Genomic DNA, 15,300 nt, shown 5'->3' on the forward strand with positions numbered 1-15,300 from the left:
AGGCGGAGCGAGGCAGAGCCCTCCCCGCCTGCAGGGGACGGGGGACGGACAGAGGGTCCACGACCAGCTGAGCCAGGCGGGAGACGGGGGGCGAGCGGCCAACAGGACTAAGGACACCGGGGGGGCGAGGACGCCAAACACCGACTCGACTCCGCTTCTCGCGGGGCGTCCCCCAGACCCCTCGGGCCAGGGCTCCGACTCTGTTCCGCGCACGACAATCAGGGGCCCAGAGAACCCGCTGGGACAGCGCTCGTGTGCTCACTACTCACCAGGCGCCGAGCCCGGCCCGCTGCCCAACATCATCTCCATCCCAACCCCAGAGCACCACCCCTTCCCCCTCGTGACACAGGAAGACACAGGCTCGCGGGGGTTAAACGTCCTCCCGGCCCAAGGCCAGGCCACTGGGAGCCCACACTCCGCCCGCCTTTTGGGGGAGCCCCCGCAGGTGTTTCTCCGTCCCCCCAAGTCTGTGTCCGCATCTCCGGTCCTGGTGCAAACAGCACCTCCCGGTCCAGGTTATGTCCCGAACCAGCGCTGGCAGACCCCTTAACCGTCATTTTCCCCTTTAGCTACCTTCTCGCTCTATTTATTCTGCAAACGAGCCCCCCGACTCGAGGCTCGCCGGCCCCGACACATCGCGGAGCACCTATCTCCCCACTGAAGCCCCCCGCGGCCGGCCCGGGCTCCCACCGCGCCGCCCCGCGTCCCCGGCCAGGTGACCTTGGCCGAGTCCCCTCCCCGCCCCGGGCAGCGAGGATTCCAGGCTCCCCGGCCGCTTTCGGGGGCCCGGCGGGGACAGCGCGAGCCAGGCCCCGGGCCGGCGGCGGGAGCGGACGCCCCGCGCCCCCGCCCGGTGCCACCGCGACCCGGGGGCCCCGTTCGCGCCCCAGCGCGGCGCGGGGACTCGAACCCGGGCCCGACCGCGCGGAGCCCGCCGGCGCCTGGGAGGAGCCGCGGCGCCGGGCCGGCGCAGGCCGCAACCCGGCCGGGGGCGGTCCCCGAGGCCCCGGGACCCCGGGGGCGGCCGCGGGCCCCCCGCCCCGCCCCGCCCGCCCGCGGGGCCCCGCGCCACCTTTCTCAGCCGCTCCATCAAAACGCTCTTGTTGCCGCTCGAGTCCAGGTTCCGCTTCCTCAGCTCCGCCCGCAGATCGATCACCCGCAGGTCGCTGAGCCGCCGCGTCCCGGTCTCCGACGAGGCGGAGCTCAGAGCCGCCGCGCCCGCCGCCCCCGAATCGCCTAGGCCTGACAGAGTCTCCGCCATTCCAGGGCCCCTGGCTCCGCTGCCCACTTCACACAGAACCGGGCCGGTTTTCGCTCTGCTCCCAGCACAAAATGGCGCCGCCTGCGAGGGAACCGCTCCAGCCGCCCCGGCGCGCCTCGCTTCTGCGCAGGCGCACCCGGCGCGGAGCCGACGCTCTGGGTCGCGTCTGCACCTGCGCGCTGAGAGCGCTGGGCGGATGTGCGCAGGCGCGTTGCGTCCCGCCGGCCTCCCGCCTCCGACGCCGGGGACACATGCGTGCTGCAGTGACGGCGCCTGCGCGTTGCGGCGGGGGACGAGCGGTTGGTGGACGCGCGAGCGCGCGTGCTGCTCAGAACGCCGGTCGGGGCGGCGCGCATGCGCGGCCGGAAAGCGGGGCGGGAGGAAGCGAGTGCGTTTTCCTCTTAGGCGGCGCCATTTTGTGCTCAGAGCCGCTGCAGCCGCCGGCGGGCTGGGGAGGAGGTGGCGGCGACGGGAGCCCAGGGATGGCGGAGCCTCTGGCCGGGTCCGGCGACTCGGGTTCCGGCGCGGCGGCTGTCGGTCTGGGCGCCTCGGAGGCCGGGACGCGGCGGCTGAGCGAGCTGCGGGTGATCGACCTGCGGGCGGAGCTGAAGAAGCGGAACCTGGACACCGGCGGCAACAAGAGCGCCCTGATGGAGCGGCTCAAGAAGGTGAGGGGGCGCGGCGCCCCGGGGCCGGCCACGCCCCCGCGCGGGCCTGTCACCGCCCCCCGAGGGCCACCCCAGCCCGAGCTGTCAGGGGCCGGGGGACCCGGCTGCGTGACCTTGGCCGTCTCCGCCCCTCTCTGTATCTCGCCTTCCGCGCTGCTTCCATCCATGCGCTTCAGGTGCCTTGAAAGCACTGGGCTCGGGTCGGGGGCTCGGCTCGGTGACCTTGGACGAGTGCCTTCCCCGCCCTGCACCTCCGTTTCCCCGCCTGCAGAACCTTTGAGATCTTGCGGGAAAGGACTTGTGCCTTCACCCGCCCCAGGACCTTTGCACTGACCGTGCCCGCCGCCCGCCTGCTGTTCTCCGGGCTGGCGCCTGGTTGTCATTCGGGGTCTGTCTGAGATGTGGCCTCACCGATCGCCCTCCCTGAAGTGCTGCTCCGTCCCCCAGCCTCTCTCTGTCCCACCGTCCTGGGGGCATGTCCCACCTCCCAGCTCTTGAATACAAAATCGGGGGCATGGGGGTGTCGTCTTCCGAGAACACGCTCCGTAAGGGTGGGGACCTTGTGAGTTCTCTGTTGAGGTCCCCTCAGAGGTCAAAGGCGACCCGTGGACCACCACTCAGCCCTTTGCCCACGCCCGATCAGGTGCAGCCTGTCTGTCTGTTACATTGTTAGCTTAAAGTAGACGCTTGGGCGGTTTGCAGGTTGCGGGGTCCTTTTGGAACTCCCATGCCCCTTTGTCTTTTGGGGGTGGGGCGCAGAAAGACCCAAGTTGCGCCGGGTTCATCCTGTGCCTTTCCAGCATGCAGCCCAGGCTGCAGAGGCAGGGTGGCTCTTTGCAGGGCAGGTTTGCCTTTGTTTGCTGGAAAGTTGTTACTTGCAAAGAACAGTGTGTGCCCTGCAGCTCTTAATAATGTAAAGTTCACCTTTTCCTCCTAGGCGGTTAAGGAAGAAGGGCAGGATCCCGACGACATCGACATCGGTGTTGCGTTGGAAGCCACCAGCAAGAAGGCAGCCAAGAGAGGCATAAAAGGTATCCACTTGTCCTCTTCGCTGCTTGGCATCTGGGTGTTGAGAGGAGGAGACTGTGTTTAGCATTCTTCCTGCACCGCAGGCGGGGAGAACCTCGGGCACGCATTGTCCCCCATCTGACAATTGGGTTTGCTCCTCACCACTTAACAAGTAGCTCTGTCGGGGGTGTGCACGGGAGGAGGAGAGAGATGTGCAGGTGCCCAGTGAAATGAAAATATTAAAAACGGCCCTTGTCATTGAGATTAAAAGAGAACCAGCATACGGCACACTCTGAAAGCTGCCCCCACTGGTCTTAGCAGCCAAATGCACCTGCTTGGCTTCCTTCGTGGTTCAAGAAATAGATCTTAAACCAATGAAAATGACACCAACCCGAGACCGAATAGAACTTGCCTTGTCTAGGGTCCCAAATAGACTGTGGGAGTATTTGCACCCAGCCTGTGTTTTGCCAGTGTGATTTTTAAAAAAAAATGGAGGTGCAATTCACATACTGCAAAATGCACCTGTTTAAAGTGGATAACACGGTGCTTTTTAGTATATTCAGAGAGCTGTGTGACTGTCACCACTGTCTAATTCTGGGATGTTTTCATCACCCCAAAAAGAAACCCCGATGCCCATTAGCAGTCGCTCCCCATTTCCCCCTGTCCCAGACCCTGGCAATATCTAATTGACTTCCCGTCTCTCTAGATTTGCCTGTTCCTGACCTTTCCTATAAATGGAATCACACACCGTGTGGCTTTTTGTGTCTGGTTCTCTCCCTGAGCGTCGTGTTTTCAAGGTCCGTCCACGTTGTAGCGTGTGTCAGGGCTTCACTCCTTTTCATGGCTGATACCAGTTATATTTGCAAGCACTTGATTCCATAAAACTTGGAAACCTTGCTACCCTCACTGGCTGTCGTCCTCATTATTAGATCTTACGGCGATAAAGACAATGTAATTAGAAACTGCTGTGTGACGGGCTTGTTGTCTTGAAAGGTGCCACACGAAAATCCTCAGAGCTGTGCGTGTCCAATTCATCTGAAGAAGGGTTAAATTCAGACCGTGGAGGACAGCTGCTTAGAAAGTAAAAGGAAAGTAATTTACAGCGTTTTCAGTCATTTCAGTTTACTTTTTTGATGGCTTTTCCTAGAAGGACACCTTTTCCGTAACTCGTCTAACTGGTTAAATCTTGTACATGGGTTTTGAAAGGTTAATTTTTTAGTTAGGTTCCATAAGGGATTGACATTTAAGTTTAAACGCGTTTAACGTAGACGCTCGTTGAAAACAATTGGGATACAAGCCTTGCTAATCCAAGTGTTCTTGGCTCCGCACAGGGATCTTTGCGTCGTTAGACAAACTCAGCCTCAGTTGAGCGCCTCAGATGCCTGTGTGAGTGTCTGCATTAAAGCTTAGGGCTGTCAGAGCCGCTGGGAGTTGGCGTTTTGTCCGGAGAGCCTTGATCCGAGTCGCTTGCGCTGGTGTAAAGGGCGTGTGTACCAGCACAGCTCTGGCTGGGATCAGGAGGGCGCTGGTCCTTCCGCTGCCTCCTTCAGAGGAGTCACCAAAGCCCAGGGGAGGAGAGGTGGCCAGGGCCCCGCAGGTCTCCCCTGTGGGGCGGCCGTGGTCTTGGGGGTGTCTGGGCTCCTCTTTAGCAATGTGACGTGCTAGACCCTCAGGGTTGACGTGAGGTCCTCGAGGATGCAGAAAAGTGACTAGGAGGACTCAACCAATTGTTTTCCAGAGTCTGTGCCACAAAGGTGGACTAATTCTGGAAATTCACAAGTGACCACTGCCTTTGAAAAGTCAAAAGGAGCTCAACTTTCTGAGAATAAGCTTCCTCGTGATAAATAGGACAAGAGACCTCTGCCCTGACTCATCTAAACAGGCAAATTGTCAAAAACTCGTGGGTCTGTTGTGAAAGATTAAAATTTTGAATTAGGTTTGTGTGACATTCAAATTTCATCTTCTAGTGTCTGTGTCCCTGCCCCCCCCGCCCCCCTCCCCGGCTTTTAGTCAGATGAGACCTGGGATTGGGGTGCAGCCTGTCTCTCATCCCCCGTCCCAGTTAGGGTGCCTCTTGGTGCAGCCTTTTGGTCTGCATCTCCTGTTTACATCCTGTGGGGCCCTGCAGGCTGCTATTTGAGGCCTAGAAATTGGGTGCAATTACCAAACATTTTTAGACAGCGTATTTCAGAAGGACGTGCTGGGTTTAGATAGAACGGGAAATGGTACAGCGGAATTTTTTGAGTCCCAGCTTGGGAGCCGAACCAAATTCTCCTGTGTCGAACGCAGATAGCAGAGCTGCTAGCCTCCCGGGGAGAATTAAATCACAGAACGTAAAGAGCACAGGGCTGCATTTCTTGAGTGATTATTGATCATCATGGTGAATGAGATACTCAAGGTGTTGACACCACAGGTTGCATCTTTATTTCCTCCTTTTTAAAAATCATGAGAATGATACTTTTCGATAATTTGGAAAACATGGAAAGTACGCGTACGAAAATGAAATTCTCTCTAATCTGACCACTCGGTGTTTTAACACTGTTGGTGATCGCCTTAGCCATGTCCTTCTGTGTTTGTACAAATGCATCTTCACACTCGTGTGTATAGAAACACACACGAGCTTTTTAATAAAAGTAGATTATGTGGTTTTGTTTTTTTTTTTTTTTTTACTTTGGGGGCGTTTTCCCGTATCATTAAATCTTCTTTAAAAGCATACTTTTTTGTAAAGTCACAAGACATTGTATGGTGTACCGCAGGGTTTCATAGCCTTGGCGCCATCGGCAATTCGGAGTGGATAATCCTTTGTGGCAGGGTGCTGTCCGGTGCGTTATGGTATGTTGAGCAGCACCCCTGGTCACTATCCACCAGATGCCAGTAGCACTCCCCCGGTTATGGCACCAAAAACGTCTCCCAGCATTTCCAAATTCCACCCCAGTCCCCCCGTCGAGAACCACTGGCGTCCCACATAGGAACAAAATATGCCAGAGTGTGCTTCCCTCTGGATGGTTAGGCTGTATGCACTTTCTGTTTATTTTATTTATTTATTTTTGTGAGGAGGATCAGTCCTGAGCTAACATCCATGCTAATCCTCCTCTTTTTGCTGAGGAAGACCGGCTCTGAGCTAACATCTATTGCCAATCCTCCTCCTTTTTTTTCCCCAAAGCCCCAGTAGATAGTGGTATGTCATAGTTGCACATCCTTCTAGTTGCTGTATGTGGGACGCGGCCTCAGCATGGCCGGAGAAGCGGTGCGTCGGCCCAGGATCCGAACCCGGGCCGCCAGCAGTGGAGTGCACACACTTAACCGCTGCGCCACGGGGCCGGCCCCAGAACATTGCGTTTTTAAATTTATGTTTCTTGGAAAATGCCCGAGTTTATCCTTTGCTCGTTTTTCTTTTGGGATGTATGTCTTAGTTTGGCGTGGTTTTGAAATCTTTTGAAGCTCTTAGATGTTTTGTGCAAAATCAAAAGAGTTTGATAGTGTTAGAGAAATCCTAGATTTCTGTGTCCCTGTTGAGACAGAGTTAGACGTGGTAGAAGAAGGGGCACTTCTTCTCGTTTCCTTGTAACATGTTCTCACCAAGTTTGAAATCTATCATCCTGTATAAACTAGTTACGAGGGCAGAACCTGAGTGTTGTCTGATTGAACAACTATTTTCTAATTAGGACAGAAGACGGAGGAAGAAGGCACGGAAGACAATGGCCTGGAAGAAGATTCCAGAGACGAGCAGGTACGTGGCGTCACAGCGGAGATGGTGGCAGGAGCCCCGCATCCTGGCCCGCCTGGTCATCAACGCCTTTCGTTCCTCTTCACAGGAGGACGTGGAAGCCAGCTTGGAGAGCATGCAGCATGTTGACATGATGGACGTTAGTGTGTTAGAAGAGGCCGAAGTCGAGAACAGCAGGGCTCCAGACTTGGGGGAGGAGGGCGCCGACAGCATTCTCGATTCCCTGTGTGACAGCAGAGAACACGTGGCTGCACAGCTGAGGGAGCTCCCGGCTCAGCTCACAGAGCACGCTGTAGGTAACTTGGAGACCTGGTGGAATGTGCCAGCAGCTCAGAGGCTCCCCAGTGCTCGCGTGCTGTTGACACGAGTGAGGACGCGCTGGTGCCTGGTTAAATAGTGTGCAGCTCAATCACCAGTCACCATAACCACTGGATTCAGTGTCTAAACCTCGGTGGTCAATTATGTCCAGTTAAATTCCATGCAGGGCAGATATTAACGAGTGGATAACTTCTCTACAGTACTGGAGAGTGTTTTTATAATTGGATGGGAGATGCTTTCTAACCGTAAGTCAAAAAATAAAAGGCTGACAGTTGCTAAAAGCGTTTTCCTTTTAAAATATAGGTTAAAAAACTATAGAAAGAGAAGAAGAAAACAAAAAAGTTCATAATTCCATCCTCCAGATAGCCCTGTTATTTTTTAAATGTGCTTTATGCACAGGGTTAGACAGTTATATTAAAAGGTGTGAAATACAGCGAAGAGAAACATTTGTCGTCCCCCCCACCCCCGGAGAACCCCTCCCGTTAAAGGGATCCACTGTGAGTGTCCTCGTGTATGAGTGCTGGCTTTTTTCTTTTTCTTTTTTTTTTTTTTGTGAGGAAGATCAGCCCTGAGCCAACATCCATGCCAATCCTCCCCTTTCTGCCGAGGAGGACCGGCCCTGAGCTAACATCCATCGCCAATCCTCCTCCTTCCCCCGCCTCCCCAAAGCCCCAGTAGATAGCTGCATGTCACAGTTGCACATCCTTCCAGTTGCTGTATGTGGGACGCGGCCTCAGCATGGCCGGAGAAGCGGTGCGTCAGTGCACGCCCAGGATCCAAACCCTGGCCGCCAGTAGCAGAGTGCGCGCACCCAACCACTAAGCCACGGGGCCGGCCCCTGGAGTGCTGGCTTTAATTCTGTTACCAACGTCCCTTTCCCAGTTCCCTTCTCATGCTGTGACGTAGAGCTCTCCGTGGTAGCCATCCAAGGGCTGACTGCCGTTTCATCTTACCGACTTGGTGTGCCCAGCTGTTTTATTTCGGTGGTTTTATTTATTTATTTAAGGCGTCATAGCTTTAAACTGGAAAGAAGTGCCCTCGTAGGACTGAACTTGAAACCTCAGAGGTCAAAAGTCCCGCTCCAAACGTCATTGCACTTCAGCCTGGGGCAGCCTTGAGCAGCTCGTTTGTCCTGATCTCAGTGTGGTGCGGGTGTTAATTATTTCCAGAGCATGGACTTCCTTTCTAACTCCTTGATTAGTGGAAGCACCCAGTTCCTAAGGTTCAAGCCTAGAAAAGGAAAAAAAAGAGAAAAATATTTGGGAGGGGATCTTTATGTATTTCATTTAAAGAGGTAAAAGACTGTCAAGTTTAGTAACCTTTAAGAGAACAGTTGTTTAATAAACAGCAAAAAGAGAGAACAATCAAGGATTTGTTCTAAAGAAAGCACTCCAGAAGTGCCCAGTTACTGTTATCTTAAAAGTCTTGCTGTCAGGCGAGATCAGAGGAGTGGGAAGTTGATCGTGTTCCTCTCGAGGTCTGCTTTGGGGATTCTGAGGAGGGTGGTGTCTGCGGACCACCGGTATATGGAAACCACCTGGGAAATGAATTCATTCGTTCGTGTGGCCAGTGCCGTCAGAGACGCTGGTGTCGCTGAGTCCTGGACTGGGCGTTGGGGCAGGGAGGCGGCTGGTGAACCGGATACTCTGGGCGCGGACCCGGAGGTGGTGGTGGGCGCCGGGAAGGAAGTACACACGCGGGTTGCCTGGACAGTGGTAAGGTGCGGGCCTTGGCGTTCCCGGCTCTGTCTCCACGCAGTGATCTTCCACTTCGTCTTCCAGGTGGATGGGGACGGCTTCGAGAACACTCTGGATGCTCCATCATTGGACTTCAAAGTACCTCCGGTAAGTTACCGTGTGGTTCTGCCCGGCTGGAAACTTCACGGCAGTGGTTACTCTTCCCTAGTGAAAAAGGATGTGTGTGTGTGTGTGTGTAAAAGTGACTCTTTCAGCATTCATACTGAGCTGGGTGCTGGGGGAAGAGGGTAAGTTAAACAGGTCACTCTCGGGATCTGTAGTCTAGTGGGGGAGGGGTTAATAACCACAAGAATGTAACTGGAGGGAGGAGAAGTTCAGGAGGTTGGGCCCCGGAAGCTTCTGGAAGGCTTCCTGGAGGAGTCCTATCTGAACTGAGATCTGACAGGTCGGTCAGGAGTTAGTCCGTGAAGGGGCAGAAGGGAGGGTGGCTCGCTGTAGTGGTGGAGGGCACAGGGTGGGGGAGAGGCAAAGGCAGGTGGGCCTGACTACCGAAGTCTGGGGCCGGGGAGGGGATTTGGCCTGTTGTCTTCAGTACAGCGGTAAGTGGCGGAAAGATGTTAAACAAGGTAGGGATGAGTTTGTTACAGGTTCCAGTGACAAAATATCGGTTTATGTTGGAAGAAATATATTTTTAAACCTGGCGGGACTTATAAAGCAGTGGCCATCGGTGTGGCCTCTGCCATGGCTGTGGGAGTCTCTGCCAGCTGCAGAGGCCGTTAGGTCAGCTCAGACTTGTGGGGTGGCCGGACTTGGGGGGCGCTTGGGCGGGCTCAGTGTTCCCACTGCCTGTCCCCTTTTGCCGGAGAGAAACTGACAAAATGAGCTTATCTTGGTTGGATTATTTTAATTATATTAAAACAATATATTGTTTTGAGTGGAGAAAGGTGTTTGCAACAGGCATTTATTCATACTTGATTGAAAGCTCACTCTCCTAGGGAAGTGTGTCTGCCCAGTTTTTAAAGCCTTGTGGCTTTTCTCTTTCTTTTCTTTTTCTAAACAGGATATTGAAGAACCTCTTTTGGAGCCAGGTACTGATAAGAGAAACACGCCAGTTATGGTTTGAAAGTTTTCCTGCTACTGTTTTTTCCAAGCTGTCTGTATATTTTAAGCTGTGTTACGGTCTCGTAAATTATTTTAATGGTGGACAATCCAGATCGTACAAGGATCAGAGATTGGAAACCCACTCGTATCACCAGATCTGTGGAAGTGCCGTTGTGGTTCTGGAGGTGAAGTGTATTTGGTGAGATGGTGGTGTTTATTTTCATCTCTCTAACCACATAGCGTGGTAGTTAAGTAATCCCCCCGTGATGCTTCCATGTGTTTCCACACATGAAACAGATCTTGTGATATTTTGCTACAGTCATTCTAACTAATGCAGTTGAGGCAGGAGAAAGTGGTTGTCAGGGCTCTTATAACCTGGGAAGTGACTGGACTCCAGAAGAGGAGACAGAGTTTCATCATGAAAATTTCCAACACGTTACCCCCCTTCTGGACTGCCTGTGTCTCCCGCCGTCGGAAGAGTTTCCGGTTTTCAGATTGGACCATTCTGTTAAAAGAAATGCAAAGAAATGTGGAAATTGAGCTGTCACTGCATTCGACTCAGCACCTTGGACACTGGAAAAATTAGTCGGAAGACCCAGACTTGAACAAAAACACGAAGAAGACCGTCGAGAAGTGGCCACGTGGTTGTGGGTGTTTAAATCTGTGGGGGCCTTTTCTCTTCTCTTCCGTGTAGCGTAGCGCTTACTCTAGCAGTCGGTCGGAGCGCAGGTAGTGTAACCAGTGTGAGTGTGTGTACCCGCGGGTTTTCCAATCTCTGTGTAGCTAGCAGTTCTCTGCGTGTTAGTGTGGCAGCCGTGCCCGTTCCGCATTTGTGATTGCTTTATTTCCCTGGTAATTAAACCTTGTGCCATTCTATTCCTGTTAAATCCGTAGAAAATGAGAAAATACTCGACATTTTGGGGGAAACTTGTAAATCTGAGCCAGTAAAAGAAGAAGGTTCCGAGCTGGAGCAGCCATTTGCACAGGAAACAAGTAGCGTGGGGCCAGACAGAAAGCTTGCGGAGGAAGAGGACCTTTTTGGCAGCGGCCACCCGGAGGAGGGTGCTTTAGATGTGGCCAGCGAGGCACCGGCACAAGCTCAGGCGCGCAGGGCAGACACCCTGTTAGCGGTAGTGAAAAGGGAGCCCGTGGAGCAGACAGGCGCTGGCGAGAGGACGGACTGTGAGCCTGTAGGGCTAGAGGAGCCAGTTGAGCAGAGTAGTAAAGCCCCAGAGCCCACGGAAGCCCGTAGCGCGGAGGCCGCGGAGGCGCCCCCGGAAGCCTCGAGCCCAGAGCCCAGAGATAGCAAAGAAGACGTGAAGAAGTTTGCTTTTGAAGCTTGTAATGAAGTCCCTCCGGCTCCTAAAGAGTCCTCAGCCAGTGAGGGCGCTGATCAGAAAATGAGGTTTGTTTTTTCTCAGTTTTAGACCAGACGCTATCTCCTTTCATTGGTCGTTTAATGACACACATAAGCTGTTTTTCTGCAATTGGCCAGCCAGACTGATGAAATTGTAGTTTATCTCTAAAGAATGTTTTATTTCTCTTTGTGTATTTTTAATGGGTGATTCGATTCCTTTTCTTTTTCTCAACCTACTATGGTTGTGTTCTTAAATTAAGTGTTATCTTCAGCCAAATCGAATTGACTTTTAAGAATCTGACATTGTATTTGGGGGTCAGATTTCCAATATCAGCTTGCAAAGGTGTCTGTTAAAGTTTTATTTCAGACTAAGTTTCTGGTAGGTATTCAGTTTTAGCACATCATACTTTTAATTTAGTTCTCTGGCGTTTTTTTCCTGTATGAGTAACACTAACTTTTGTCTCTAGCTCTTTTAAGGAAGAAAAAGATATAAAGCCAATCATTAAAGATGAAAAAGGTATGATTTAACTTATGTGGCGGGGACACACCTATGGACCCCTTATTTGGGGAGGGAGGGGCCTGCAGGTATCCACAGAGTGGATCCAGTGTTTGTTTTATTGTGGATTACTGGAATTCACCATCTAATGGTGCCTTGAGAGACTAGCTTTAAATGTTGGTGAGCTTCTGTCTTCTGTGTCTTTATTGTGGTTACCATTTATGAGAGAGTGAAAATCCTATTACCGGACAGGAGTCTTTCTGCCCATTGAATAATAATGGAACAAGAATTACAGAAACTGCTGTCTTGGATGAGAACTGATCTTAGAGAGACATTTCAGTTCGTGGCTGACACAGACATGATTATTCGGGACATGATTATTCCTCAAGTAGGGAAACTCGGTTTCCAAGATTCAGAATTTTTTGTCTCCTGTGCTATGTGTTGGCAGTAATTAAATTCTTGAATCACAAGATTTGAAACTGGACCTAGTTAGAGTTGAAGAGAGGGCTCCAATCTTAGGGATGGTCGTGCTTCCTGTTACGCCTCGAGGCAAAGCGCACCCCTCTCCTCCTGCTCCAGGTCGGATGGGCAGCAGCTCTGGTAAGAATCTGTGGGTCAGCGGACTGTCTTCCACGACTCGGGCGACAGATCTGAAGAACCTTTTCAGCAAGTATGGAAAGGTAGGCTCTCCCTTACATCTGACCACCCAGCCTCGATGTGGCATGAAAAAACAAACTCAGGAGGTTAGGACCTTATTCCTTGCTTTGTTTAATTTTATTGGTTCTCAGTTCTGGTTTTAAAAAAAAAGGACAACAAAAAACCCCAAGAAGGAAAATACCCACCGAGTTCTGGGTGGTCTGCCTCGTTTCTTGGTTGAGAGTGGATAACGGGGAGCAGAACACTGCTCAGAGAATGTATGCAAACAGCGACAGTCTGCAGTTTTGTGGTTCTTGCTCACTTAAAGAGACTGCTGTCTTTTGGCCTATAGAAAACGTAAAGCTGGCACGCTGAGTTTTTTCCTTAACAGTAAGTGAAGAGTTGACTTTTATATCTTCTAGTATCTTAAGTGTATATTTTGAGAACTGGAGGGTGATAGTGATTTAAAAATAAAATCAACTAATAGGCTGCTCATGGGGGCAGGGGGAAAGTCATGTAATTCAGAAGCCTTCTGAGCAAGCTGAGGACATTTAAAGATGATTCCACTGTCTTGGAGTTAAATAACGAAAGTCTTATCATAAGCTGTGCCCTGGTCCTCTGGGTGCCGTGGGGAGGGGCCCTCTAAGGGGGAGGTAGGCGTGTACCGCTCGGCGTCAAGACGTCACAGGGACTTGGGGCAGAGGTTTGGTGGCTGTCCCGTCCTGGCTGCCCAGGTCATCCCTTTGCTCGGGTCTGTGTCACCCGATTAGGTGTCGGTGAATGCTTTATTGACTTAAGCAGACAGGACCCAGAAGAAGCATTCAGAAGGGCTTAGAAAACTATTAAGCCGTATCCTATTCATCCGGTTATTTTGTTGACTTCCTTCTCGACTCAGGGGCTGATTCTAAAGTCAGAGCAGACGGAGGCAAGGTCATTGTTGTCACTGGCTTACAGCGTGGTGGAAAAATCACTTAAGAAATAAGCGCATACGGGAGCCAGCCTGGTGGCATAATGGTCAGATTCACGCACTCCGCTTTGGCAGCCCAGGGTTCGCGGGTTCAGATCCTGGGTGCGGACCTACCGCTCATCAAGCCATGCCGTGGCAGTGACCCTCATATAAAATAGAGGAAGATGGGCATGGATGTTAGCTCAGGGACGGTCTTGCTCACCAAAAAAATAAAAAGAAATAAAAAAGAAATAAACACATACAACACCTTAGGATAAGTATATTAAGGAAATTACAGCATGCTGTCTGTGTGGTAGAGACTTGACTTAGACTGAGGAGGGGGGTTTGGCAAATCTTGCTGAGGAAGTCATGTTTAGGGCGAGGCCTGAGTGGTTAGGGTTGGCCTTGCCCACCGAGCTCAGCTCCGGACTAAAGCAGCAGGACTTAGGAGGGCCCATGGTGGGCAAGGCTGTCATTTGGATGAACTAACCAAAGGCTGCTGTGAGGGGCTGAGGGCAGAGGGCGGGCTGGGGGACAGGGACACTCAAGTTTCTCGTGGTGTCTGCTCTCGTTTGGGTTTATCTGTCGTAGGAAGTGATGCATGTGCAAGGATACTTAGTATGATGGAAAGGTCATGTGACCCATCATTGGCTCAGCCCCCAACCTTGAGGAGAGGGAAGAATGGGAAGCTTCATCTCTGATGGGAGAACTGACATCCGTGTCCCTCTCACTTTCTGTCACCGTTGGCCACGGGCGGGGTGCCCTGGACCGATGGAGGCTTTCCTCCGCAGGCAGAGCAGAGCTCCTCCATCACTGCGGGCAGACACTCGAACGTCAGGGTCTGCTGGGGACCTAGAGAGCATGGACCCCTTCGTCATCTCACAGCTGGGGACACTGAGGTCCAGAGAGAGGAGATGGCTTGTTCCTGTTGACCCACTGCCTTGGAGGTGGTTGGAGTCAGAACCCTGGGCTCCTGTCTCGGGCTCTTTGCACGTCCAGAGTGGCTGGCTGCACCCTCCCTTATCGAGTGTCCTGCCTGTGAGCGCTGGCGTGGGGCGTTGGGCCCGGATCTTGCTCTGTTTTCTCTCTCTCGTTTCTTCTTGGACCCCTTGTTCCTGGTTGTCTGCTGGCTTTTGCGTCAAGTATTTTTTATGATTTGTGGCTTATTAGCTGTAACTGGTATATATAACGTATAACTATGTTCTGGTTCCTTGAGGTGTAAAGTTAGGTTATCTGAGATTTTTCTCATTTCTTGCAGTAGGCGTTTATCGCTAGGAACTTCCCTCTTAGAACTGCTTTTGCTGCATCCCAGAAGTTGTGGTAGGTTGCATTTCCATTTTCACCCGTCTCGTGGTATTTTTTTGCTTTCTCTTGATTTCTTCTTTGACCCATTGGATGAGCTGTAAGTTTTTTTTCAGTGTTTGCTTTTAGGAATTGTGGTCCGCATCTTAACTTATTATAGTCTTTCCTGCAGTGATGTTGTCCAGTTCCCGGATAGCATAAGAACCCTATGACAGTGCTCTGCCGTGTCCCCTCCCAGCCTTTGAGGTGTTATGATCATACATTTTACTTCATTTAGTAAGCCATGCAGTGCATTATTGGCTTTTTTGTTTTGGTTTTTTGCTTGAAACAATCTTTTAAAGAGATTTATAACTAAGAAAAATCTTGGGTTTTTAATTTCCCATGTGTTTGCCATCTGGGGCTGCTCTTTACTGCTTTTTGTATATCCTGGTTCCCACTGGGAGTTGTTCTCCTCCCTCCTTAAACCTTCCTTGTAGCACAGGGTTGCCATGGTGAATTCCTGCCACTTCCATAAGTCTGAAAAAGTCGTCTTTTGCCTTCATTTTGAAAGCTGTTTTCACCGGGTGTAGAATTCCAGGTTGGCTGATTTTCTTCCAGACGGCGCTCTGCTCCGCTGCCGTCCGGATCACCTCGTCTCCAGCTAGTTGGCTGTGGTTCTCTCTTTGTTCCTTAGCCCGCAGGTGGCATGTCTTCCTCCGGCTGCCTTGAAGATTTTCTCTGTATCACTGCTTCGGGGCACTTTGCTGGTGGTGTGCTCTGGTTTCGTTTGCTAGCTTTTTTCCT

At 52.1% G+C, this 15,300-nt stretch overlaps 2 protein-coding genes across 8 annotated transcripts in view; one reads left to right on the forward strand and one right to left on the reverse strand.

Annotated features, from left to right (window-relative positions):
* SAFB (scaffold attachment factor B) overlaps window positions 1–1,381 on the reverse strand; it is a 39,689-nt gene extending 38,308 nt beyond the window's left edge. For both annotated transcript variants that reach the window (XM_087425664.1, XM_087425663.1), the window contains exon 1: window positions 1,073–1,381. In XM_087425664.1, the coding sequence (XP_087281790.1) occupies window positions 1,073–1,261 (189 nt within the window). In that variant the 5' untranslated portion in view covers window positions 1,262–1,381. The remainder of the gene's footprint in view (window positions 1–1,072) is intronic.
* Window positions 1,382–1,672: 291 nt separating this feature from the next.
* The window catches only part of SAFB2 (scaffold attachment factor B2), a 42,751-nt gene continuing 29,123 nt past the window's right edge, over window positions 1,673–15,300 (forward strand). For 2 of the 6 annotated variants that reach the window (XM_087425659.1, XM_087425660.1), the window contains exons 1-9: window positions 1,680–1,929; window positions 2,867–2,960; window positions 6,603–6,667; window positions 6,753–6,956; window positions 8,764–8,826; window positions 9,740–9,767; window positions 10,675–11,185; window positions 11,605–11,654; window positions 12,213–12,313. In XM_087425659.1, coding sequence (XP_087281785.1) covers window positions 1,744–1,929; window positions 2,867–2,960; window positions 6,603–6,667; window positions 6,753–6,956; window positions 8,764–8,826; window positions 9,740–9,767; window positions 10,675–11,185; window positions 11,605–11,654; window positions 12,213–12,313 — 1,302 coding nt within the window. In that variant the 5' untranslated portion in view covers window positions 1,680–1,743. Of the gene's footprint in view, window positions 1,930–2,866; window positions 2,961–4,019; window positions 4,324–6,602; window positions 6,668–6,752; window positions 6,957–8,763; window positions 8,827–9,739; window positions 9,768–10,674; window positions 11,186–11,604; window positions 11,655–12,212; window positions 12,314–15,300 lie in introns of those variants that run through there. The other 4 variants (XM_004441276.3, XM_087425658.1, XR_015550236.1 and 1 more) reach the window with 4 other exon arrangements.

This window comes from Ceratotherium simum, chromosome 39, assembly GCF_057802395.1.
Source record: "Ceratotherium simum simum isolate JZ-2026a chromosome 39, ASM5780239v1, whole genome shotgun sequence".
In the NCBI taxonomy this organism is placed as follows: Eukaryota; Metazoa; Chordata; class Mammalia; order Perissodactyla; family Rhinocerotidae; genus Ceratotherium; species Ceratotherium simum.